Raw genomic sequence first — 27,416 nt, forward strand, 5'->3', positions numbered from 1 at the left:
AAATCTTTAAAAAAAAAAAGGAGAAAAAGACAGGAGAGTCAGCAGAACTGCAGCACACAGCAGACTGGGGGTAAGGAGAAGAGGCAGCTGCCTGGGCACTGAGGAGCTGGCACTGGGGCTGGGCCTCGAAATGTGAGGCTTATCTGGAAAAGGGCAGGGATTGGGAAGACCACAAGGGTCACATTGCATGCCCCTTTCTGAGGCTCAGCAGCTTCGAGTCAGTTAAAACAATGACTTTTTTGGCTTACCTTAAAAATCCATGTGAATTTTTCACTAGAATCCCGGTTCTATTTTTAACAGAAAAATGTTTTCCTATAAACCTCACGGAAGCCACATTCAGAGACTAAACAAACTGATTTAGAAAGTTCGGGTCAAGGCCACCTCTAGAGAGAGGTGCCCAGGGGCCGGGCGCTCAGACACACGCGGAACCCTGACCGCCCAGAGCTGGGCACGCTTCCACACTCCCGGAACGCAGGCCAGCACTCTGGGGCCTCCAGAACCTGCCAGTCACTCCAGGCACACCTGCTGCTGGGCGGGCCTGCGTGAGGACACGCGCAACCAGAGTGGGCTTCAGAAGGGACCCTCGTCATTCTGCGCGTCTCCCACGTGGCACAACTCTCAGCCGCAGGTCTGCCCAGGCATCACCAGGCTCTGAGGGCAACACACTCAGCCCAGAAGCTGCCTTCACACTGGTCCCAGCAACAGGGGGCCACAGCATTCCCTCCCAGGAGGGATAAACCACAGAGCCCACTTCCCAGACCTGCCTCGAGGCCCACCTGCCCAGGCCCGGGGCTGCAGATTCACAGGGGACCCTGGAGATGCCAAAGAACAAGTGGCCTTGAGTGAACCGCCGCACCATCCCCTGCCAATGACAAGCCAGCCTGTCCAGCTTTGACTGATGAGCAGTTAGTTCCCCTGGAGTCATGTCAGCACACGCCAGCTTCATTCTTCCTGGGGACCTGTTGTGATTGGATGGCCTCATTAAGAAACAGGGCCGAGATGGCAGGGTTAGGACACAACACGCAGCAGCCTGTGGGAGCTGTGCCCTCATCGCTCAACTGCCAGAAGGAGATTTGACCTCTGCAGGAAGTGCCAGGGCCCCTACACCAGGACCCTGCAGCTCCGCAGGCCCTGACGCCCAGCTGCAGCCCAGAGGACGGCAGACTGGCTGTCACGTAGACGACGCGCGTGAGCAGCACTCTGTCAGAGCCACGTGTCCGAGCGTGAGCAGCGTGCTCCAGAGTCGAGGAGCGCTGGCAAGGGTGGGCCGGGGACAGGCGCCTCGGGCATCGCTGCCGGCGAGCTACCAGACCGAGACTGACACGTGTGCCAGGCCTCGGCCCCTCTCACACCTCACGTGCTTGTGCTGCTCAGGTGGAAATAAAGAAAAATACAGAACACAGAAACACAAAAACCCCCAAGTCAGGAGTCAGGCTCACATGTGCGCAGCACAGAGAGGACCGTCTCGGTGGCATCTACACTAGCGACCGGGGCGTGAGTGAGGCACAGCTGTCGGCAGGCTGCGCTAACGTTACTCCCTGACTCCGCGAGTCTGCATCAGCCCCAGGAGGAGACCCTGATGATGTACACTTGAGGTGGTCACACTCAGACAGCAAGGGACGTGGACCAAGACTTAACAGTGGCCAGCTCTGGCTGCTGTGGCTCCGTGGATTGAGTGCCGGCCTGCAAATCGAAATGACGTGGGTTCAATTCCCAGTCAGGGCGCAGGCCTGGGTTGCAGGCCAGTGTTTCTCTCGGACGAGGGCTGGGTTGGCGGCATAGCCTGCAGCAGTTGCTCCTCGTTGCAAGGACTTTGCCCCTCAATCCCAAACCTTTCCTCAGTGGATCAACGGGAAAGCCAGTAGTGGTGAAATTTAAGTGGGGGAACAGAGTACACAGCCTGCCCGCTGTCTGCGGAAGCTGTATGGACCTGCAGCTTGCAGACATAGACAGAGGACATAGCTGGAGCAGTCGGGACACCTGGGTGAACTTTAAATAAAGTGTAATAATGTCCTTTGTATCAGGGGTGTTGGAGAGGAAGAAGATGGGGAAATGAGATAATAGCATCCCTTTATGGGGAATGTTTTAAATATATATTTCTAGACAATAAAAGTTTGTTTAAAACAAACAAACAAACAAACAAACTGGCTGGGTGGCCAGACTCCTGGATCTCTCTTCCTCCCTCTTGCTGTCCTTTCCCAATTTACATAATGAGCAAGTGCTCTATTTGCAGAATGGGAAGTATAGGATACCCCCTCCCCTCCCCTCCCCTCCCCTCCCCTCCCCCCCTTCCTCCTCCCTTCCAGTTCTCCTTTCCTTTCTTTTTGGTAGAAGAGCCATAATTAAGACCACATTCTCCACAAAACTGCATTCAGGACAAATCATTTCCCTCTCTTGACCTTCCCCACTTCCCAGTGGATTAGCATATGACCTACTTGTGAAGCACTGCCTTCATGTCTACCCTAAAGGCATAAAAAAACATAAATGCTCTCTCTCTCTCCTTTCCCCCCCTCTCTCTAAAATCAATAAAAAACATTCTTTCAAATGAAAAAAAGATAAATGCTGGATTTGGCTCTTGAATATTTAATGGAGGCCAGCACACTGCCCCCTCCAGTCCACACGCTGGAGAGTGGAGGGTGCCTTCCTGATGGCAGGCTGACTGAACGCCCGAATCCCACCCCCAAGGGGGCACACAGGGGTGTTGATTGCAAATGTTTGTGCATAGAAATTCCTATGCCTTTGCGTTTAGATTTCATTGAGGAAATTGGACAGAGAGATTCTATCCTGCATTGAGCTCAGGACACCCAGCCCCCTTAATTTCAAGTCTCCAGTGGCCATCCCTGTTCTGTTGGCAGCAAAGTAGTGGTCCTGTCTATTTTCTGGTGTGTTTGTGGAAATCCCGTCCAGCCACCAGGACACAGAGATGAGGCCTTGGCCACAGCCTGGAGCACAGTGTCTGCGCTCACTTCTCATGAGGATGGGGTGGGCAAAGGCAGGGCAGAGCCCAAGTCACTGCTGTCTCAGAAGACCCCTGACCTGGGTTCCCAAAACTGAGGCAGGACGAGCAGACAGCCCTGACTGGGAACCACGGAGTGAGCCCCGCCCCACCATTCCTCTGAGCCTGCCCAGGGATGCTCTGAGGACCAGTAAGGCACTCGGGCCACTCTGCCCCGGACCGAGGTTCCCTGCCCACGCTGCAGGCCCAGCAGTCAAACCCGCCCTTACTGGGAGGCAGCAAGCAAAGGCAGAATTGAATGTACTGCCCAGCCAAGCATCGTGGACAAACTGGGGACCACTTGTCCCTAAGGGCTGCCACTTTGACAAAACTGCATGGTCTTGAAAATGGCAAGGGATAGGGGGTTGACAATGTCAGGCTCTCCTGCAAGATTCCAAACAAAATAATTGTTGCCAGGTCCCACTCTGCCTCCTAGGTTTACATTACAGGGCATATGCACTTGGCTCCTTTCCATCCCTAGGAAATGGACAAGACCAATACTTTGTTGCAACAGAACAGGGATGGCCGCTGGACACTTGAAATTAAGAGGGCCAAGCATCCCTCCTGAGTTAAATGTGAGACACACTCTCTGCCAAATTTCTCCCGTTGAAATCTGCATGCAAAAGCCCAGGATTTTTGTGTACACAAGTTTGCAGCCAAAGTTACTGGAAACACCCATTTTTTATTCTGAAATTATCTATTTTGAATTTGCACACAAAACCTTCATCTCTGCCCTGTCTTCTGCTGTATTCTGCAGTTTCTCAAGTCTTCGACCCGGAAGAGGTGGCAGACATCATCAACTACAAATGAGGAGGACACGGAGGCCCAGACACCAGAGGCTTGTCCCAGGCACCAGACGCGCAGAGCGGCGCTGTGACCTCACACAACAGCCGTGCGGCACACGTACAGGACTGTCAGCTGGTTCCGAGTCAGTTGTACCTACAGGAGGCCCCTCGATGCTCCGTGTGCACCCGGAGATCTGAAACCTTCCAGCACATTTGGACAATAAAAGGAAGGCAAGGGCTCTGGGCAGAGACGGGATGCATGTGCCAGGGCTCTGGGTCTATTCTGACCCACAGCGCTGCCCCTGGACACCTCCCCTGGACACAAAGCCCCTCAGACATCAGGACCCTGACCGCCAGCCTGGCTCCTCAGCCCCTGACGGACACCATTCAAAGGACTGCAGCTTAGCCAAACAGGGACGGACTCACAGACGGAGAGCAGGTGACAGCTTATGGGACGGTGGAGGTTACGGGGTGGAGGGATTCATCGAAAAGGAAGGAGGACGCATAGACAACAATGTGCTGATTGCTGCGGGGAGGGGGGTATAAGGGGACTAAATGGTAATGGGAGGAATACAATAAAGCTCAAGTAAAAATGATTAAAAAACACTATTGTTGCTTAGAAATCCAGAATTTAGCATGACACATGTGACTCAAAGGAGGCTCACCAGAAGCAGAGGCCCCCACCCAGGAGGCTCCTGAGGCTTCTCCTGGAGCAAATGTGCCTCAGACTCACCTGAGGGGGTCCCACCAGGACAGGGCCTAGCGCACCTGCTTCACAGGGCCCGTCTGTTCGGCGGGACCAGACCCACTTAGAGAAGGCCGCCCGAGCGGGGACGGGCCGTCAGCAGAATGCTGTGGTGAAGCTGCAAGCTCCAGGGCCACCTGCCCAGGTCACAGCTGTTACGAACATTCACGTCACAAGGCAAGGGGACGTCCATCTGCCCCGTTTTCTCAGGTACGTCCCTCCCTAGAGACATTGCAGGGACAGAACAGCTGCACCTAAATCCCGGACAGATGTCACACTGCTTATCTCGGTGGTGTGGGTGTGGGTGTTTACCATAAAACTGCTGGCATTAGAAAGTCAACTAGAGATGGGAGCAGGCGAGAACTATGACCCCCAGGGCAGAGGCCTCAGCTGGAAGAGCCCAGAGTGGTCCCGGCCACACACACACTCTGTGGGGGCTCTGCCAGCCTTGGGTGAGGCCTCCTCAGGGCCAGAGTCTCCAGCCCCCTGGGCACCGGAGCACTGCAGCCAGGATGCTGGCCAGGGGTTCAGATCTGGCCCACTGCTCCTCCAGGCACCCGGGCCCTCACCGCCAGCTGTCTCCCAGGTGGCCTCTGCTCTCTTCCTGTGCCCAGCCCTGCCAGCAGATCAGTGCAGAGGCCACCCTACCTGGGCTCTGGGGCTGAAGGGCAGGCCCTCGGCTCCTCTGCTCCCTATCGCCTTCTCCCCAAGGACTGCCTGGCACTCAGAGCCCCTCCATCTCCCGTTTTGAAAAGCCTTCCTCAGACCACCTATGGACAATGAGTGGCTGGCCCAGCTCAGCCTTCTGGAACCATCCCCATCCACCCAAGCTGACTTGCAAAAGCCGGCCAAGACACGGAGGCCCAATGCTGAGGAAACCAGAGCCCACAGGACCTGGGGGAGGCAGTGGGTAGGTCCCTCACTTAGGTGCCTCGAGCCTGTCCCCACACACACGACGATGGCATGTGGACTCTGGGGCAGTGTTCTCTGGGTCCAAGGCATCCAGTTTCTTGCAAGAAACTTCAGTGGCTGCACAGGAAGCTGTGCCCCTCCCTGGGCACAGGCTCTGGTGCCCACAGCGGGAGCTGGCCCTCCAGGGCCAGTCCTAAGAGCAGCCGGGGGCTGGGAGTGGAGCAGGAAGAGGCAGCCGGGGAAGTGAGGAAGACTGGGGGCAGGCACCTCGAGGTCTCAGTGAGCCAATGAGCCGGTGGGTATGTGTAAGAGAGAAGCAATAGCAAAAAAACACACCATGGGGGGCTCGGGGAAAGTATTCTTGCTACACCCTTTCTAAAAAATAAAGTACAAAAGTAAAATAAAGATGCTAAGAGCCAACACTATTGACCGCAATAACCCAGCACCAAGCACTGGGCGGGACAGGTGTTCCATCCACCATCTTCCTGACGGCTCACAGTGCCCCCTGACTCAGAGAGGCACACAGCCAGGTTAGCAGTGGGCAGAGTCAAAGTCAGGCCCAGAGTGCCAACTGGGAAAATACTCCCAGCCACCCAATAACCACATCCCACCAACTCCAGACTGGAGTGCTCTGGGTGCTCTGTAGTGTGGGGAGCGCTACCCAGTTAAGGCCTGGTAAGAGCACCGGTGCCCCAGGTGGCCTGCCTGCACCCTGGCCACACGGACCTCTCTTGGCACCAAGCATCAGCTCTTTAGAGGACTTGAAAGACTGCTAGCGCAGGGACCGCTCGCCTGGAGAGTCCCTGGGAAAGGAGCCGTGAGCACCCACTCACAGGTGAAAGCAGCCACTGACACCCTGGCACAGGTGGTTATCTGTGTCCCCCTACAACTGTCTTTGCAAAATCAGCCAGATCCCAGTATTCCGACTCCCGCTCTAAACCAAGCCCAGTCACTGTCCTGCTGGAGGAGAGCAGCTGGAGGAGAGCAGCAGGAGGGCGTGTGTGCATTCTGCAGAAAGAGGAACTGCTGTGCAGCTGACACCACTTCCTCCAGGGCCACCCTCAGAGGACTGAGGGTGGGACAGCTGATGGCCTGGGGGCTGATGTCCTGAAGCAAGCTCTTCTCACTCTTCCTTAGGACTTTCCCGAGTGGACTCTCGGGCAGGCTCGGTCCCAGGAGCCTTCGAGATAGGCACCTTGTGAGGAGTGACCCCGGCATTCACTGGCAGCAAGCACTGCTGTATTAGGGGGAGGAAAGGGTTGGAGCCCAGCAGGCAAGGGGACCGTTTCTTCGGGTCCTGAACAAACCGTGATGTGTGGTCGGCGCTAAGAACATACCCAGAGCCACATCCTCAAGCAAAGTGTGAACTAACACCCACTCGTGGCCCCAGACAGGCTGGCGCGGCTCTCGTGGGCGCACGAGACACTCGCAGCAGTTCGGCAAGTCGGCCCTTCACCTCTGACCTCATTGCACCAAACACAATGTGCCGTTTCCACTCAAAATAACCCCCACTCCTCTTGCCAAGGGGCTTAAAATTTCATACTTCCGCCCCACTCCCCCGTCACTTAGCCCTTTAGCCGTGTCTAGAAAATTCCTTTCACTGCCTTTCCAGTCCCGAGACTTGCCAACACCAACTCCACCTGCGGTGAGCACGAGCAACAAACTGCAAGGGGCCCGTCAGCAGAAGCACCCCGCTGGCCCCGCTCCTCAAAGACCCATCTGCCGCCATGACTCTGCAATGCCAAAGGCAGGAAACCAGCCCTGTCAGAGGACGAAAGCCAATGGGCAACCCACACTTTTCTCCAGGCCTGGCTCAGTGGCAGAGACCAAACCCCCTCAAATCCTACTTCATCTGAGTGGTTACCCACCAAGTAGCACTTCCTGTTGCTCTGAAACTCCTACAGCTTCTCCACACTGACACAAGGGCTGATTCAGCTCTAAACAAAGTCTAACCTGTTCAACAATACCTGTGGGCCAGGTACCACAGAGTACAGAGACAGAACCAAAATGAGTCACACGTCAAGGATTTAGGAAACACTTCCGGGAAGGAGTACTGCAGCTTGCCGGCCCCTAAGGGAACATGGCAGAGAAAATGACCCAGGACAGCTGAAATGAGGGACACAGACTCAGACCCAGCCCCCATGCAGGAAAAGACAATTCACACTTGCACTGTCTGCAAAGAGAACTTCATGGGAGCAATGGGCCCAGAGTCAGAACTTGAGACAAGAGGGCAAGAGTTTGGAGGCTTGGGACATGGCAGTGGGTCCCAGGCTCAGTCCTGAGACAGGGAGTGTGAAGACTGAAGGGGAGAGGGGACCATTTGAAACCGTTTCCCATCCTCCCCAACAACCTGTCTGTTGACTTCTTCAAAACACTCAATGTCCATGTCCTGTAACTCCACCTCCCCTGCTCAGCTTCCCCTGGCTGAGCTCCCCACCAGATATTCTGCATTTAGCAGCAAGCCACACAAGCATTCTCCCGGTGAACTCCAAACCCATCAGGTTCCTGAAAGGTTCCAGGTCTTCCTGGAACTCCTCCCCTTTCGATCGCCCCACCCAACCCCTATCCAAGCACCACCTTCTGCAAGCCCAGGTGCTCAGTCAACACTAGTGACATGCCCAGCAGGAAACCTTCCACCAGGCCAACTCTTGGCTTCAGCCCTAGGATTATCTGCCAGGTGTGCTTTCAGGAACCTTAACTAGGAGGCCAGGGCTGGAGAGTTTTACACGTGAATCAACATCCTGTTTGTCTTCTATTTTGTAATTAGGAGCAGAGCCAGTGTCCCACTCCAAACACCCCTTCCCCTCCTCCCTACAATCCTCAGATTGGTCACTCAGGGTCTAATTATCTAAGAGTCAATCTCAGGGGCATTCTTTCATCAGATCCAGGGGTGGGGGGTGGGAGGCAGGGTGCTGAAAAGACCGAGTATCATATGTGCTCGCATTTGAAGTAAAAATAACCTACAACTATGACTAAGGTGAATTAGCATTACTCTTTCTGGCACATTTGCATTATCTGTGACTAAAACTAACTCTTAATCTACTATCAACTATTTTATGAGACAGAAACTGTAACTGCTACTTTACCTTCATGTTCTAAATTTGTCTTACATTTTAGAAAAAAATATGTTTAAGTGGATAATAATTGAGAAAGCAACAATGTAGATGCATTCTGATAGATTAATTACCCTCTCCCAGAGGATTCCTGGTACAGTAAAGCTTTACTTTTTTAAGTTGTCTTGAAACAGTATAATGAAAGGATGAATTGCCTTAACTGTAATCTATAGTTAATTGGCTCAGAATCAATTGTTTCATTGTTGAATAGCCAGCCATTGCCTCAAAACCCAATGGCCAAGAGCAACTTAAAATCTGACTCAAATACAACACGGGAAAACGGGAGTAGAAATTCTAGTCAATGACTACTAAAACCCACTGTTTTAAAAGAAAATCAAAACAATAAAATACAAACCCATACTATAAAAGAAAAATGATAGCTCACAAAAGCCTACTTCTACCCTGGAGATGACTGTCACTTTCTGGAAGGTCATTTCTCTTAGCTTGGCCAAATGAGCAACTGAAATGGCTGTAAGGTGGGAAGTAGGGAGGGAGAGGGCCAGAAGGCTGACGTCTCAAACTTTGATTTCAATCCACAGGGGTGGTTTTGCAGTAACTCAAGAGTTCTCATTTCCTGATCATAGGTGATGCCACCCTCAGAATGGTCTCTGTCATGTTTCTGAAACTTGAAGGATGTGATTTTTTCTGGGAAGCCTTAAGCGTGGCAAATGTTGGGCTGGCAAGGAGCAAAGTCAACTGCTATTATGTAGGCCCAACTGAGACCTAGAAAAGAAAGAGTAAGACTTGTATATTCCCTAGGGTAAATATAGGTAATAACTATTTTTTTCCAACCGAGCCTTTGTTCAGTTTCAATCTGGTACAGCTTCCGGGATACTCTTCCTCAACCACACAAACCTTGTAAAGGTAATCAACAAAATAATTTCTATTACTATCTGGAACAACAGTGTGAGTATTGTATTTGATGAAAATATAAGCTCCAAAAGGAAATTCATATCCTTTTGCAAGGGCAGTGAAAAACTAGGATAATAGTAAGATTGAAAAATTTATTTCCTACCTGGCCCTTCCTTGACACTCCTTAGTAAGAGCAACGTTCCCTTTGAAATATTCTATGGACAACACCTTCTTAGAGCGCTGATGGGGTGAGTGTTGTGACTAAAAACTATGGAGCACCAATTCTCTAAATGCAAGTCACTGGGAAAGTCAGGCCACCGTGTTACCGCCGCGCCCCCCCACCCCGCCCCCAACACTAATTCAAACGTCTTGAATGTGAAAAGAGAAGAACCCAAGGGTCCTGATTCCAAAACCAATAGGTACACTGGAACGGAGAAAAGGTGTTCACACACCAGGGGCAAAAGAATCTAGGGAAGAAGAGTATAGATTCACAGAAAAGTCCAGGATGTAGGAAACCTCCACCGACGAGCAGTGAGAGCTAGAAAGAGACTGCTAGAAAGAGAGACGCGAGGTGGAATGGCTAGAGATCCTTGAAAGTAGTAGGCGCTAGAGCGCCATCCTCATTCCCCGGCCCAGGGCAGGGAGTTTGGAGGCTCGGGTCGAGCAGGTGACCAGGGGAGCCCGGGGCTCGGAGCGCGGAACGGGTCTCCTCAGCAGGAGGCAGGGGGTGTAGGCGGGCCGCAGTCCAGGATGACCCCGCCCCTCCTGGCCGGCCTGCGCAGCCCTCACCTTATCTGAGTCCAGGTCGGGGTCGGCCTGGCACAAACGGTACAGGAAAGATTTCGGATCCCGGCACAGCGTCTGCCGGGTGGTGAGAAAGTACGTGCCGCCGACGTTGAGCCGGACCCACTTGGACACGTTTCCGGGTCGCTGGGACAAGGCGCCGAGCCCCGCGTTGCAGCGCCGGCACAGGCTGCCCCCCAACCCCACCCCGAAACTGCCTGGGGCCGGCTGCATAAGCTCGCAGTGATTCTCCGCCATGATCCCAGCAAGCCCAGCCACAGCTCTCCTCCACCGGAAGTGTCCGTCTTTTAATATGTTCCTCCCAGCTCTGTCCCGCCCACGGGTCCGCTTTAGTAAAGCTCCCGCCAGGGCGTCACGCGGAAGGCGAAAATTCCTGTCCGGAATTGCGGAAGATAGTGCCCCCTACCGTCCGGAGTCTGGGGTGCCCAAGGGGGAGCGCGTGGGCCAAACCCGGCAGGGGGCGCGGGAGTAGAGAGGGTCTCATTAGCCTTCCCCGGGCTCCCACCAATATCCAGGGCTCGACCAACACCTACTGTGACCAAAGGAAGAGGTACACCAGCCAGCGTCTACACTCCACATGCTTTTTAATTACAAGACTGCCGCGCATACGTCTAAAATTCATCATCTGGCAACTACAGCTAAAGCAGAAATATTTGAAAAAAGAGAGATTCATTAAATTATGATATGATGAAATCTTGACCAAATAGAATACTTATATAATAAAGTCAGAAAAAAGTTTTACAATATAGATTACAATAACTATTCACATTCAAGTCTGTACATCTATACACACAACAATCTGGCCCCCAACGTAATGAAATTAATCCAAACAATTCATACATTAGACTTTAAATAACACAGACTGAATTAGAGGCCAACAGTAGCCAGCAAATAACCTTACATAAGAATAAAAATACAAAAGTGTATATCCTAATATCATTGCATTATTTGTTTTTCATAATTTTTAAAAGGTTTTATTTAATTTTAGAGAAAGGGGAAAGAGGAGAAAGGAGAGAAATATCAATGTGTGGTTGCCCCTCCAGTACCCTCTACTAGAGAGGTGGTGGGCAACCCACACATATACTCTTGATTGGGAATCAAACCAACATCCCTTTGGCTGGTAGGCTGGCACTCAAGCCACTGAGCCACACCAGCCAGGGCTGTTTTTTGTAAGTTTGTTTTTTTTTTTAATATTTGCTTTGCCTATACATCAGTTACAGCTACAGACCAGGTAGAGAATATTACGCGTGTTCTAACTGACTGCCACCAACCTGAAAGACGGCTACCACCCCACCAACTCATCCAACTTCGTGATCAGGAACAGGTATGGCAGCTCTAAATACTGCAAAATTTGATTCTGTCAACATCCAATCAATCTTAGGATGGTAATAGAGGCTTTTCACCTGTAAAATAACTGCTATTTATAGCCATTCAGCCAGATGGGTTAGACAAGGGTGCATTACACAACTAAAAAAGGTTTGCCTGCACATCAAATTTGGTGTTTCCTCATACTGAAGAAATGAGTTACAGGGACAATTCAGGCACACACGTAGGCTCGTTCAGTGGCACACCACAGCTATCAGAGCCTGAGAGAAACTCCCTCTCTATTGGACCGCTTCTGCCCCAGACCAGTCATCCACATGCAGCCTGATCGACAACCCTGCCTGTGCCCCCCAGAGGCTCTCGGAGTGACCCCTTGCCCTGATTTAAAGCACTCTGCAGGCAGGCTGCCCAAGAGGCCAGGGCCACACCCGCTTGGGTCACCATCAGTTCAGATTAGGTTTGGCTAGGAAAAGAAGCAACACGGAAACACGCGTATGGCAGCATCTCCAAGAACAGTACCATCACCAAACTCTCCCAGCGGCTGCACCCTCTGCCGTGTGGGCAGAGAGCACCCTCAGTCCATGGACTGACCGGCGAAGGGAGGGGGTGGCTTATCAGAGGAGGGCAGGAGACCGGACTCTGTGCAATTCAGCCACAATCTCTGGCAGAGGCAAGTGGCACTGAGCACGGTACCTGGAAACACCTCTCGTGCGTGTTTCCCTTCGGAATTGATGGGCTAAAAACTGAAGTGGAGAAAGTAAGAATGAAACCAAATTTGGGTGGTCTGGACTTAAAGTCAACAGCCACAGCCCTAACTAGTGTGGTTCAATTGGTTGGAGCGTCATCATCTTCTAAACCAAAAGGTCACAGGTTCAATTCCTGGTCAGGGCACATGCCTAGGTTGTGGGATCCATGCCCAGTCAGTGCACATACAAGAGGCAACCCATCGATTGATGTCTCTGCTCTCTCTTTCTTTTTCCCTTCCTCTCTTTGGAATAAAAAAATAAAAATAAAAACATTTAGGGGAAAAAAGACAACGGCCACAGACATGGTGCTGCAAAGCTGCCCTTCTCTCTGCAGAATTTAAATGTCAGATGTGCTACTTAGCATCCATGCATGTGGGTGTAGAAGACTTCAAGTTTGATCTGCACCAGCCCAGTACCCAAAACACCTGGTCAGACAGATGTGCTACCAACGCTCATGTGTCCAGTCCATGAGCAGTGAACCTGGGAAGAGGCAAAGTAGGCCCAACTTTTTGCTCCTGTGGCTGCCCCAACATGGCGTTTGTCCTGAGACCTACCAGGGCAACACTAAAGTACAGTCTGATAGGAGGAAGCCCACCACCATGAGCTTCCAGGGATAGGAAATTTGGGGTTCCTGATGCATATTCTATCCCAGTGGTTTTCAACTGGAGTGATTCTGCCCTTTGCCCCCCACCCTCCCAAGGAACTCTTGGGAGACATTTTGGGTTCCCAGTACCAGGGAAGGAAGAAAGTGTTACTGGCATCTAGTGCGTAGGGGCAGGGATGCTGTACTACCCTACAATAAACAGGACAGTTCCATTTGAGAGGTACTTGTAAACTTGGTCCTCCCTCCCCCAGGAAAAACGCCACCCAGTGAACAGTCACCACCCTCAAAGCATTCAGCACTAGGACAGACCCTGTGTTAAGCCAAGCACTGTACCACCCCTTAGAGCAGGAGGGAGAAAGAAGCCCAAGTACTGGAAGCTGGGATCCACAGAGGTAGCTGTGCCCATGTTGGAAAGGGCATGGTAAAAAATGTTAATGCTGCCCTGGCAGATTGCTCAGTTGGTTAAAGCATCATCCCAATATATCAAGGTTGCAGATATGGTTGCATTGGCTGATTCTTGTATGTGGTCAGATCACATACAAGAATCAGCCAATGAATGCATAAGTAAGTGAAACAAAAAGTTGATGTTTTTCTCTTTCTCTCTCTCTTTCAAAATCATTAACATCAAAATCAGAACAAAAACGTTAATGCTGTTCTCTGTGATGCCTAGAATGTGGCAGAAGTAGTGATGTGTGACTTCTGAGATTAGGTTATAAATGTCACTGCAGCTTCCATCTCGAGTGCGCTCTTTCTCTCGAAATATTCACTCTGGGGATAACCAGCTGTCATGGTATGAAGATACCCAGATAGTCCTGTAAAGAGTTTGCCCACTGGTGAGGAATTAAGGCTTCTACCAATAGCTGAGTGAATGGGCAATCTCTGAAGTGGATCCTCTGGCCCACTAGCACTTATGTCACATTAAACCAGTCAGGCCTTTAAATGACTCAGCCCTGGCAAACATCTTGACTACAACATCATGAAAGACACTGAGCCAGAACCATTCAAGATGCTCCTGGATTCCTGACTGTCAGAAACCATGAAATAATAAATGTTTGCTGTTTTCTGTCTTTAAGTTTTGGGGTAACTCGATCCACATTAGGTAAATAATACACTGGCTGTGCGACATCAGGCTAGTTTCTGTTTCCTCCCGTGTGTAAGGAGGGTTATGGGAACGAGTAAGAAACGTAAAATAGCACAGGCCTGATGCAAGCACGGAATCTGGTTTGCAGTGAGCACACTAATGGGCCATGTATATATGGCAGACTTTCAGCCCCCTCCCAGGGTGATTATGGTAATTCTCCTGCCCCTCCCTGGGTGGAACTTGACCTCCCAATCTCAGGCCAAGTCATGCACTCTTGGCCCAAGATCACTCCACCACAGACAGCGGCTCTGGGTGAGGAAGCAAGAGAGGAAAGCTGGGGGCTGTCCCTCCCCTTCCTCCAGCCAGGATGCCTACAAACTCTGTTGGGCCAGGTGAGTCCATCTCCCCTCCTGCCCACTGTCCTGGGAGGGGCATCCAGAGCCAACCCACCAAGGGGGTACCCTGCCTCTCACCAGGACTAAGGATTGGACTGGCCTGGCTTGGGCTCTGCACACTGGTTGCCATTCAGGCCCCACTAGAACTGAGAATGGTCCTATCTTCCTCTCTCTGCTGCCACTCCCCGCCCTGCTCCTACTCTCTGCTCAGCTACCTTTCTCAGGACCACCCCACCCCTCCCCTCCCCCCTTCCCTGAGGGGGGCTCCAACTGCTGCCCCACCAGGCTCTAGTGTTCACCATGTTCCTTCTCACCTTCCTGTACTCTGAGTTACTCAGGAACTGCATGGCCATCTTTGGTGCCATAGGTTCTGATTTAAAAAAGAGTTAAGACTCCAGTTCATCTTCTACAACTTTTTGCTCTGCCTTCAGAGCTTTGCCCTGTTCTTTTCAGTAACTACATAGAATTTTCCAGCACCGATGTATCAGCACTTATCATTCTCCTGTTGATAAGAATTTTGGATGTTTCTTCTTCATCTCTTATGTCACATTAAAACTATGATGTTGGGAAGATCCATGCACAGCTTTACATTCATGATTGAGAGCTTCTTAGAATTTCCACAAAGAGGACAGGTTCATTTCATTAATCTTTTAAATATGGAATGCTTCACCAATTTGCCGGTCATCCTTGCATAGGGGCCATGCTAATCTTCTTTGTATCGTTTTCATTTTAGTGTATGTGCTGCCAAAGTAAGCACCCATTTTATTATTTTTTATTTCCATCAATGTTACAGATCCCAAGTGGTTCTAAAAAGGCTTGTAATGAGAAACAGCAGCCCTGCCTCAGTCTCCATACTCATATTCTACTTACTACATGTTTGAATGTTCTTCTTGTGATTTATGTCCACCTTCCTAAATAATACTTTTTTAATATACTTTATTGATTATACTATTACAGTTGTCCCATTCCCCCCCTTTATTCCCCTCTGCCCTGTGCACCCCCTCCCACCCACATTCCCCCCTTTAATTCATGTCCATGGGTCACACATATAAGTTCTTTGGCTTCTACATTTCCTATACTATTCTTAACCTCCCCCTGTCTATTTTCTACCTACGATCTATGCCACTTATTCTCTGTACCTTTTCACCCTCTCTCCTCCTCCCACTTCCCCACTGATAACTCTCCATGTGACCTCCATTTCTGTGATTCTGTTCCTGTTCTAGATTTTTGGGGTTAGTTCATTTTTGTTTTTGTTTTTGTTTTAGGTTCAGTTGTTAATAACTGTGCATTTGTTGTCATTTTACTGTTCCTATTTTTTATCTTCTTTTTCTTGAATAAGTCCCTTTAACATTTCATATAATAAGGGCTTGGTGATGATGAACTCCTTTAACTTGACCTTCTCTGAGAAGCACTTTATCTGCCCTTCCATTCTAAATGAAAGCTTTGCTGGATAGAGCAATCTTGGGTGTAGGTCCTTGCCTTTCCTGACTTGGAATACTTCTTTCCAGCCCCTTCTTGCCTGGAAGATTTCTTTTGAGAAATCAGCTGATAGGCTTATGGTAACTCCTTTGTAAGTAACTATCTCCTTTTCTCTTGCTTTTAAAATTCTCTCCTTATCTTTAATCTTGGGTAATGTAATTATGATTTGCCTTAATGTGTTCCTCCTTGGTTCTAACTTCTTTGGGACCCTCTCAGCTTCCTGGAAGTCTATTTCCCTTGGCAGATTGGGGAAGTTCTCCTTCATTATGTTTTCAAATAAGTTTTCAATTTTTAAAATATATTTTATTGATTATGCTATTACAGTTGTCCCATTACCCCCCTTCACTCCCCTCCACCCTGTACACCCTCTCCCACCCACCTCTCCCCTTCAGTTCATGTCCATGTGTCATAAGTTCTTTAGCTTCTACATTTCCCATACTATTCTTGCCCTCCCCGTCTATTTTCTACCTACCATCTATGCTACTTATTCTCTGTACCTTTTCCCCCTCTCTCCTCCTCCCACTCCCCTGTTGCTAACCCTCCATGTGTTCTCCATTTCTGTGGTTCTGTTCCTGTTCTAGTTGACTGCTTAGTTTTTGTTTTTGTTTTAGGTGTGGTTGTCAATAATTGTGAGTTTGCTGTCATTTTACTATACATGTTTTTATTTTCTTTTTCTTAGATAAATTCCTTTAACATTTCATAAAATAAGGGCTTGGTGATGATGAACTCCTTTAACTTGACCTTATCTGAGAAGCACTTTATCTGCCCTTCCATTCTAAATGAAAGCTTTGCTGGATAGAGCAATCTGGGATGTAGGTCCTTGCCTTTCATGACTGGAATGCTTCTTTCCAGCCTCTTCTTGCCTGCAAGGTCTCTTTTGAGAAATCAGCTGACAGTCTGATGGGAACTCCTTTGTAGGTTACTGTCTCCTTATCTCTTGCTGCTTCTAGGATTCTCTCCTTCATTTTTATCTTGGCTAATGTAATTATGATGTGCCTTGGTGTGTTCCTTCTTGGGTCCAACTTCTTTGGGACTCTCTGAGCTTCCTGGACTTCCTGGAAGTCTATTTCCTTTGCCAGAATGGGGAAGTTCTCCTTTATTATTTGTTCAAATAACTTTTCCACTTGTTTTTCCTCTTCCCCTTCTGGTACCGCTATAATTTGGATGTTGGAACATTTAAAGATGTCCCAGAGATTCCTAAGCCTCTCCTCATTTGTTTTGAATTCTTGTTTCTTCCTTCTTTTCTGTTTGGTTGTTTCTTTCTTCCTTCTGCTCCATTCCATTGATTTGAAACCCAGTTTTCTTTCCATCACTATTGGTTCTGTGTGCATTTTTCTTCATTTCACTTATTGTAGCCTTCATTTTTTCATCTAACTTGCGACCAAAATCGACCAACTCTGTGAGCATCCTGATTACCAGTGCTTTGAACTGTGCATCTGATAGGTTGGCTATCTCTCGGTTGCTTAAAAAAACTGGTTGTGGGGCTTTCAATTCTGTTTGAACCATCTCCCCACCTCGCCCCCTTTGGCCTGGTCGCGCCTGTCACATATGAGGGGTGTAGCTTTAGGTGTTCACCAGGGCCGGTCACCCCAGTCACTGGGCTGTGATGTTGTGTGTGGGGGTGGGGTCCGAGAGGGAACAATGGCACTTACTCTGCTCTCTGTCAGACTTCAGTCCCTTCTGCTGCTTCCCCTGAGCAAACTGGGCCCCTCCGGTGCCAATTCCTGTGTGGGTGGGCTTGTGCACTCCGTGGGACTTTCCAAGGATCTCTCCTGTGAGGCTGGGAGTCTCTCCTTGCGCCTAAACACCCCACAGGTGTTTTCAATCAGTGTCCTGAGGCTCTATTTCCCAGCACTGTGATCCTGGGTTGCGCGCAGTGCCTTGCTTCACAGTTCCCTCCTTGCTGTGTCTGCCGTTTGCCACCCCTCGGCCAGGATCTGCCTGCTGCCACTTGCGTGCTCTGGGTCCACCCGCTGTGGTCTTGCACGCTCTGGATGTCTTATGTGCCTGGTCCCAATGCTCTCTGCACTGTGCCCCGCACCCAGCTGCCTGTCTCTGCCCCTCATACCGGTCTGGATGAATGGGTTTATTTTAACTTCTTGGTTGTCTGACTTCCATACATTCAATTTTCTATCAGTTCTGGTTGTTATTCTGTTTCTAAATTGTTGTTGTCCCTATCTTGGTTGTGCGAGGAGGCACAGTGTGTCTACATATGCCTCCATCTTGGTTGGAAGTCCTCAGTTTTCAATTTCTTGCTCTTCCTCTTCTCCTTCTGGCACCCCTATGATTCGAATGTTGGAATGTTTAAAGATGTCCTGGAGGTTCCTAAGCCTCTTCTCATGTTTTTGAATTCTTGTTTCTTCATTCTGTTCTGGTTGAACGCTTCTTTCTTCCTTCTGGTCCAAACCATTGATTTGAGTCCTGGTTTCTTTCCCGTCACTGTTGGTTTCCTGTACATTTTCCTTTATTTCACTTAGCATAGCCTTCATTTTTTCCTCTAATTTGCGACCACATTCAACCAATTCTGTGAGCATCATGATTACCAGTGTTTTGAACGGTGCATCTGATAGGTTGGCTATCTTTTCATTGCATGGTTGTATTTTTTCTGGAGCTTTGATCTGTTCAGTTCTTTGGGTCATTTTTTTTCTCTTGGCGCATCTGTTGCGTCAAAGGGGTGGAGTCTTTGGTGTTCACCAGGGTGGGGCAACCCACGTCGCTATGTTGTGACGCTATATGTGGGGGAGGGGTTCAGGAGGCCACAGTGCCGCTAGCTCTGCTCTTTGCCGGTTTTCAGTCACTTCTCCCAGTACCCACAATCAAATTGGGCCCTTCTGGTGCTGATTCCCAGGTGAGTGGGTTTGTGTACATTCTAGCGCTCTGTGGGTCTCTCCAGGGAACTCTTCAGTGAAACGAGGTTTCTCCCACTGCCGCCTCAAACCCCACAGGTGTTTTTACTCAGAGTTTTGAGGCTTTATTTCCCTGAACTGGAACCCTGGGTTGCTCAGTCTGTCTCGATCCCCAGCTGATCCTCCCAGTTTATCTGTACGAGGGTGTGGGACCCACCCCCCAACCACTACCCAATCCACTAATCCACTACCCAATCCACTACCTCACCTGGTCCCCCACCTGCTGCCTTGCCTGCCCCAGTCCTCCAACCGCTGCCTTGCCACTAGTCCTCTCCAGCCTGGCCATCTCCACCCCTCCTCCTGGTCTGGATGAATATTTCTTCTTTAACTCCTTGGTTGTTGGACTTCATTACAGTTTGATTTTCTGTCAGTTCTGGTTGTTTTTTGTTTAAAATGTGTTATTTTTCTCTTGGTTGTGCAAAGAGGCACAGTGTGTCTACCTATGCCTCCATCTTGGCCAGCACTCCTAAACAGTATCTTTGAATTGAACTGTGCATCACTTATAGTCATTTCCTATTGCCTTTCTGGCAAAAGGGGTGAGGAGTCAACTCACTCCACCTTCCCTCCATCTCCAGGTCCTACCAAGGTAGAGTGCAATAATTACTGGTTGAATCAGTGCATCTGTACTATGAGTAAATATCTCTTGACAGCTGAGATGAGTTGGGAAGCCTAGGAAATTGTGTTTGTGCTTATTTTCTAGTATGGCTGTTTCTCTGAGGTTTTCCTCATCTCTCTGCAACCCAGGCATGTGTCCTGACTGGGAATCAAACCAGAGACCTTGTGGTTCAAGGGCTGATGCTTAATCCACTGAGCCACACCAGCCAGAGTTCCCTGCCAGGTTCACAATTCAATGTTTTAACGTGGTGCCCTGTTCAGGTAGCTCAGTTTGTTGGAGCATCATGCTGATGTGCCAGGGTTTTGGATTTGATCCCCAGTCAGGGCACATATAGGAATAAACCAATAAAGGCATCAGTAGGTGTTTCTCACTCACCCTCTTTCTTCTTTCCACTCTCTCTCTAAAATCAGTCAATTAATAAATTAATTTAAAAACCTTTATGTGGTGAAACCCACTAGAGAATCTATCAGTTCAAGTATTTTTCTGGAGCCCTTGAGTGTGCATGTTCCCCATTCTTACCCAGAATTTCTCCTCATTATCCTTGTAAAATTGTACCGACTCCCTGCACACTCCTGAGTCCTCCCTTCACTGATTTTCTATCTCTCCCACAGCGCTTACTACCTTCTAACATCCCATGGGATTTGCTTATTTATTATGCTTGCTGTCTTCACCCCCACCCCCAACCATAAGCCAGTGGTACCGGAGTCCCACGAGGGCAGAGATTTTTGTGTTTTGTCACCAACAAATAGCTGATACCCATCACAGTGCTTGGCGTGGTGGGAACGCTCACACTTATTTGTGGAACAGACAAACCCTGGGACTCCCATCATCCTCCTCCTGCGTGTTCTCCTTCCTGCTTCCTGGATCTCATGCCTTTTCTCTGGGCTTACTTGCTCATTCAGACAAACACATCCTTCAGTAGGTTTCTGAGCAAAGGTGCTTATCAGATACATATTCCACAGTAGGGGTTATTGATGTGGGTTAATGTGCCCAATGTCCCCAAATGTTCCCAAATGTTGGGTGTGCCTTGGTATGGTGGCAAGAGCTGACATCAACCTTGAGCTTGTCTTCGTGTCCACTGAGGGTTAGAATATCTGGAGAGGGGCCAGCAATGGGCAATTATCAGCATGTGTCAAAAGTCCTGAGGGGAATGCCTGTGCTTTGACCCAGCAGTTTATCTGCTAAGAAGTTAGACTAAGGAAATAAGTAAGGGTATGGCTGTATTTAAGCGCAGGGCCTTGTTCATGAGGGGAAAGGCTGGGAATTGCTTCACTATAAGGTAGGGTGGAGCTTTATCAACACATGGATCTATAAGCTTTGGGCTACTTCCAGTAGAGTTCTCCTGGATGATACTTTGTTAAGTGAAAAGGTGAGTATCAAAGGAGTAGGAGACCTTCTGGGGGACAGAGGTTATCCCTGCCTTTTATTTATTTTTATTTTTTTAAAGATTGTATTTATGTATTTTTAGAGAGGGGAAAGGAGGGAGGAAGAGAAATATCAATGTACAGTTGCCTCTTGAGCACCCCCTACTGTGGACCTGGCCTGCAACCCAGGCATGTGCCCAGACTGGGAATTGAACTGGCCACCCTTTGGTTTGAAGGCCAGTGCTCATCCACTGAGCCACACCAGCCAGGGCATTTTTATTGTCCTTAAAGATAAGTAAATGCCGAGGACTAGAACTTTGGACAGTCAAACACATAGTGGTCCAAGGACAGCCTCTGGTATGTGAGTATGAAGATCCTGGGTCTGGCACTCCAAGACCTAGGGCAAGGCACAGAGCTGCTCTATGCCTCAGCTTCCTCGTCTGAAAAGCTGGGCAAGGTAACTGGATGCTTGTTTAGAGTAAATGAGATCAGACATGAAAATTCCTTACCAAGAGTAAGTGCTGCCGAGTGGATGTTAGTGGGGCTATTACTGCTACCCAACAATTTATTCTGGCCAGTGTGAATTAAGGGCTCAGTTATTTTATAGTTACTTCTGTATTCCCTAAAGTGTTATTTAAGAAAAATAAACATGTAGACCCCAGGTGATAAACAGAAGGCTGGAGGGCCAAATCCAGCCCTCCACCTTGTTTTCTCCAGCCCAGCACCTTGTTTCTACTCAGTGGCACCGTTGAGCTCTCGTTTAACTTTTAAGGAGTAGTTACATTTATACAGTCCTAAAATCACATTTGGCCCATTGAAGGCAACTGTGAGGTTGATGTGGCGCCCAGTGAAAATGAGTTTGACACCCTTGAGTTGTAGACTTTTTGATATAGAAAAAAAATGGTTATTTTAAAATATGCAAACTCTCAGGTAACAAAGATGACAATAGTTTTGTTTAAGATATCATCTTAGCCCCACAATATGAACGTATTTAATGCCACTGAAACCTTAACTAAAATGGTTAATGTGGTAAATTTTATGTGTATTTTACCACAATTTAAAAAACCAACAATAGCATCATCAACAATAACAGCTTCCAAAAAACTTCAATATCATCAACTACAAAAAAAAATGAAGAGCAAACCAATTCTGAAAGTGTTCCTGGGACTATTAGGAGAGACGAAATGAGGCTTGTTTTCTGCCTTATAAATACGACTTGAGAGCCTAAATTTCCTACAGCGAACACTTCTTAGTTTGGAAACTAGTAAAGGTTCCCTTTCCGCTGTTTACGCAGAGCCCACCTTCTGAGTCCGAGAGGTGGGCTGGAGCCCAGCCTCTCCTGTTACTCGGTTATGACCTTGGCCGGCCCGGCCCGGTCCGGTCCAGGCCCCTGCGAACCTCATTTTCCCCGCCTGGGACGCTGGGATGACAGCTCGCCTCCTCCACAGCCCGACACCGCCCAGCGGCCCTGGGATTGGCTCCCACTGGGTCGTGCCCCCCCACCCCCAGGCGGGTCCAGCGGCTCCAGTGCGCTGGGCCTCGACCCGGAAATGCGGCTAGGAGGTGTCGATCAGGCCCACTGGGGATTCGGCACCGCGACAGGCGGGCACCACCAATGGATGCTGTTGGCAGCGGCGGTTCAGCGGAAGTCCCGCCCAGCGACGCGCGGGGGAGCGGGGCGGTGCCGGGGGGCTGTGAGCGGCTGGGCGGGCGCAGGATGAGGGCGGCCATTGCTGGAACTCCGCTGCGGGGAGGAGGACGCTGAGGAGGCGCCGAGCCGCGCAGCGCTGCGGTGAGGTGCCCGAGCGGACGCGGGGCCTATGGCCAGGACCACCAGCCAGCTGGTGAGCGCGGTCGCAGCAGCCCGGGCACACGGGCCTGTCACCTCTCCGAGCGCGGCGGACGCTTGGGTCCAGCGAGGCGAGGCGGGCCGGGGTTCCGAGGGCCGGGTGGCGTCTCATCTGGGGCTGGGCAGGAGGGCGGAACCGTGGGCACCGTGGGGACGCCGCTCAGCCGCCGAGGGGAGCCCGGTCCGGGTGCAGCGTGTGCCGGGGGCAGCTGGGACCCTGACAGGCGCACGGAGGGCGGGGGAAGCCTGGGAGTTGTCACCGGCCATTGCGGTGGAAGTGTTTGGAAAGTTTGTTTTCGGCGCGGCCTGGAGCCGAGCCTCCGGGGTTACCTTTGGTTCTGTGTGCGGAGGAGCCGCTGCGAGCCTTCGCCTGGGAAACGGGGTCCCCGTGCCTCAGTCCGCAGCAGAAGCGGGAGGTGCGAGCTCTTGCTCGAAGCACCAGGTGCCCCGGGCCTTCCAAATTCCTGGTTAGCTTGGAGTCCGACACTCCGTGCTCTGCCCGTGCTTTCCTGTCTGGAGTCCGCGCTCCGGCACCGGCACAGGTGTTGTGGGAAGCCCCTGGGAGGCTGGCTTTGCTGGAAGCTACTGCGGGGGGTAGGGGGTGAGCGGGGAGAGGGACAGTGACAGGGAGGAGGGAGTTTAGGGGGAAAGAAAAAGAAAAGGCTTGTGGAGTTCAATGTTTTGTTAAAAGTATCGCTAGTGTTTCTGTGTTTTCCCTGTGTTGCTAAATGTATCCCTCGTGTTTTTATGGTTCTTTTTTTTCTTTTTCTTTTTTGTTACTCCACTAAGTTTTGGACTCTTGGGAAGACAGATTAAAGATCTATACCTTGTGTGCGAATGTGAGGTGAGTGATGGAAGGATGTCTAGACAGCTTGCCAAGTTTGGTTCGAAAAGCAAACCCCTTAAATGAAGGAAGACCCTTGAAAGCACTTGACCCCTTCTCTTTTTGGGGGAGTTATGAGCCTCTTTGAGAATCTGATGGAAGGTGTGCATCCTGGCCTGAGAAAAACACACAGCTGCACCGAGTTTTGTAATTACTCCAGGAAGCCCTCGAACCTTCTGCAGCCCGTCGGTGGAATTCATGTTAAGAACACTTGGCTTGTAGAGATGGGTGATGATAATCCAAAGTCTAAGAACAGGACAGGAGGACCTGTTCTGTTGAGGAAGATGGTGAAAGGCAAGAGGGATGTCTTCGATCATTGCTACATGTGGTGCCTGAGCTAACACGCAAAACCCAATTTCGGATGCTTGGCCAACTGCAGTGGAGGCTGAGGCCGAGGATAATCCTGGACGTTTGTAAAATAAACTTTTGCACAATGATATTGTTGCAATGCAGCGTGTGCACTTTGATGGCGTCCATTGAAAGAGGAAAGGAGCACATTTTCTCCTAGTTTTGGTAGTTCCATGTGATGGATGTTTGTGTGGAGTATTCTTCCCATAGGGCAGCTTTTTAGTGCAAACAACGCTGGAATCCAACGGGAAGAAATGAATTACAGAATAAAGGGTAGCTCTCCTGTCAGGAAGTGAGAGGAACGAGGTTTCTGTGTCTGGAGCTGGGTTTCATCACATGTACGTTTGTGTGTGAGCGTATGCTGTGTTTCCCACCCGTTCTGGCAGAGACGCCCCCAGTCTTGGCTTTTTCACGCAAGGACAGGGAGAGTTGCATGGTTCAAGTGAGTTTCCTGTTCAAGTCCGGAATTTTAAGGTATCACTGTGTGAGAATCCCCTGTCCAATGATGAATTTTCCCATTTCTTGAAGTGTGTAGAGCCAACAGGGGGGTCACTAGGAGTTGTGAAGTCTGAAAATGGCCTAGCCCAGCTTACAGGCAGGTGAGCCCGATGCTGTAGTACTACTGATTGAGCACTTCCCTTAAGGCAGGCACTTGGCTGGAGAGCTCGCACGTGTGGCTTGGCTTCTGCCAACAGTGTTGGAGGGGGGTCTGGTTCCCGCTTTACAGATGTGGAAACTGAGCCATGGCAGAGGCCCAGCTGCCACCCTGCCCCTCAGGTGAGGAGAGCCAGGGGGAGTGTCTGCTGGGCAACTCAGTGCAGCATTCCAGTCTAAGGAAGTCCTCAGGGGCCACTGCCCAGGAGGTCTTTCCCGGGGATTGTGCCTGAATGTGCTGACAGTGCTGAGGCTGGCGGGACATCGTCACATGGAAGGACCGCACATGTACTTCTTTGGACAGATAGTTGAACTCTGTGACCCCCAGAACCTGTTGCAGCCTCACACTGTCAGAAAGCAGCTGTTTGGAAAGAGGTTCTGGGTCATCCTCATTTGAGGGCTGATACTCTGAATGGGTGAGGCTTGGAATCTTCCCTTTGGAAAAAGAACTGTGGAGTTGGACAGTTTTGTTAAATGTAAAATCGGCGCCTGGACAGGGTGGCTGTGTGTTTGCAAGGGTGGCTCTATCTGTGCGGGCCTGTAGCGGGGAAAGCAGAGAACCTGGAAAGAAGTGGGGTCTGACTTTCACTCTCCCTATTAGATAGCTTCTTCTCATGTGGCCTCATGTAGCGTGAAGTATCCCTGTCCCCGTGACGCCCCTGCAGCAGTTCCTGAGCCAGGTCCAGAGCTGGCGAGATGAGGGCCCCATGCTGATCAGAGGTGGAAGTGTAGGTTTGTTCCACTGTGCAGACGTGAGTTTCCTAAGAGGGGTCACAGCAGCAGCCTGTAGAGATGTGGGGCCTGGAAAGAGGCTTGAGGCAGCTGGTTAAAGCAGCTCTGTGTCTCCAGGCTTCCTTTAGCACAGTTCGGGAGGAGAAAAAGCCATGTCTTGGATGTGTCCGCCTTGAGTTTGTGCCCTTGTCTCCTGAGCCACCTGATGCAAGGTTTGGGTGCAGGTAGGGCAAGGGCGTGATGACCTGGGAAGCACTGCAAAAATGGCTGGGGGGGGCGGGGGACAGGAAGGTGTGTTCCTTTTGAGCTGATGGTGTGTGGAGAGCCTTCACTGACCCTCCTCTGTGCCCCTGTTCTGGGGGGCCGCCTTCTGTGGAAGTGGACTTTGACTAGAGGAAGGAGCTGATGCTGAGGACACTTGAAGCAGAAATGACTCCCCCAGCAGGTGTGGGGGCTAGGGCCCCTGTTTTGTGCCTGCCTCTGTGATGTCAGCTGGCTAGCCGTAGGGGGTGTGGAGTGCAGTTGTTTTGAAGGCAGGTTCAAAGGGCAGATGACCAGGGAGGAAGTTCTGGTGTGGAAACTGAAGTTTTGGATGAGTATCGGTAGCGCATTTGTCTTTGACCAGGTAGCATTCTTTACTTTTCCAGTGTGACATCAGGCCCTCAAAAATTTTTTTCAGTATTGAGAACTGATGTGCATCCTCGCTAGCTGAATCAACACAACCCCACAGGCAGACTGCGGTTTCCCCAGAGTAGTGGGCAGTGTGTTGTGATGCTAGAGTTTTAGAGGGGAAAGGCCTGTGGGTTCATGATGGTTCTTCTTTTTTTTTGAAATTGATTTTAGGGAGAGAGGAAGATGGAGCGAGAGCAAGAGTCAGACAGACATTATTCTGAGGGGGAATCATGGATTGGTTGCGTCCTGTACGCACCCTGACCAGGAATGGAACCCACAACCTAGGAATGTGCCCTGACTGGTAATCGAGCCTGCAACCTTTTTGGTGTACGGGACCACACTCCAACCACCTGAGCCACCCAGGCAGGGCCATGATGGTTCTTGGAGTCTGTTTTCAGGACTTGATGCTGGTTGCACTTATATAGTTGGGCAAAGTCTGTTTCCATCCTCTTAGCCTAGGAAAGTTTTCAGATTTAAACTGAAAGTGTTACTCCAAGAAATTCCACTTTGTTTTGATTTTGTTAGGGAGACAGTTCATTCCGAATGATTTACACTTATGGGCTTCAGATCCCTTAGCACAGCAACTGAGTCCGGTTTCGTTTAAACAGTTGGGTTACACACAGGCCTGCAGAAGCGGGAAGTGACAACACTGCAACTCGTGTTCGAAAGACGGATGGTCTGACTTCAGAAGCCCGTTACTGGGCGCACAGCCCACAGACAGACAGGCACGTGCACCTCCCATCGGGAATGTTGCTGAGGGGCCTGACGAAGGTGGTCGCATAGTTGCTCCTCCATCCACAGACAAGGTCGCATGCCCTCTGGACCAGCCTGCAGGGTATGGAAACATTTGCAGGCACCTTTTGAAGGAAGGTCGTGCTGCCGAGAAGTTCTTCCGGAGGTCCTCGTCTTCCCAGTGTTTGTGGAGCTGGTGGCAGGCCCGCCCACATTGAAGAAGCTGATGAGAGGCTGCTTGCAGAAGGCCTCGTGTGTCTCTGCAGTCTTACAGTCAGAATTCATCCGGCTGAACGCTTTGGCTTTTATAATGAGTTCATTGTTAAGGTCTCATCCTCCAACCTGTTTTTCTCTCTTGGAATTAATTTTTCCTGCAGCAGGAGCTGTATTCAAAGTGACAGCTGTGTATTGGATGTTGTCGGGGAAAGCTGGTAAGGTTGGCAGGGAAGCTGGAATGCAGCCTCCCTGAAATTTCATGAAGTGCTTTGACCTGCAGTGGAAACCTATGGGGAAAGGGGTTGGGAGTTAATGTTTCTATCCTCCCTCCCCGTTTCTGGGAGATTGGGAGGACAGCGCCTGCAGTGGACCTGAGAACTCTGCCCCACCCAGGGGGAGAAGGCTGCATCTTGCAGACCTTGTTCTTGAGCCCCTGTCTGCAGTGTGGTGCCTGGGCTGGGTTGTCGCGTGGCTGTGGGTGCCCTCCTGCAATGACGAAGAGGCTACATCTGGGGAGGGACCACCCCAGTGCATGGCCTGGTGGAGCTGAAAACATGGACACATGGTCTTTCTAGTTCCCCCTTTCCTGGTGAGGGAGGGAGCAGGGTTA

General features: G+C 50.3%; 2 protein-coding genes and 1 non-coding gene across 3 annotated transcripts in view; 1 reads left to right on the forward strand and 2 right to left on the reverse strand.

The window, feature by feature from the left end:
- Positions 1-10,469, reverse strand: part of KCTD5 (potassium channel tetramerization domain containing 5) — a 29,114-nt gene extending 18,645 nt beyond the window's left edge. Inside the window, exon 1 of the mRNA XM_045820726.1 lies at positions 10,192-10,469. Within this exon, the coding sequence (XP_045676682.1) occupies positions 10,192-10,443 (252 nt within the window). The 5' untranslated portion in view covers positions 10,444-10,469. The remainder of the gene's footprint in view (positions 1-10,191) is intronic.
- A 4,536-nt stretch (positions 10,470-15,005) lies between these two features.
- Positions 15,006-15,112, reverse strand: LOC123807265. The gene has a single exon (XR_006783607.1). It is a non-coding gene; the product is annotated as a U6 spliceosomal RNA (small nuclear RNA).
- Positions 15,113-22,402: 7,290 nt separating this feature from the next.
- The window catches only part of PDPK1 (3-phosphoinositide dependent protein kinase 1), a 79,600-nt gene continuing 74,586 nt past the window's right edge, over positions 22,403-27,416 (forward strand). Inside the window, exon 1 of the mRNA XM_045820631.1 lies at positions 22,403-22,564. Within this exon, the coding sequence (XP_045676587.1) occupies positions 22,541-22,564 (24 nt within the window). The 5' untranslated portion in view covers positions 22,403-22,540. The remainder of the gene's footprint in view (positions 22,565-27,416) is intronic.

This window comes from Phyllostomus hastatus, unplaced genomic scaffold (assembly GCF_019186645.2).
Source record: "Phyllostomus hastatus isolate PE091 unplaced genomic scaffold, TTU_PhHast_1.1 phas_scaffold_442, whole genome shotgun sequence".
NCBI lineage: Eukaryota > Metazoa > Chordata > Mammalia > Chiroptera > Phyllostomidae > Phyllostomus > Phyllostomus hastatus.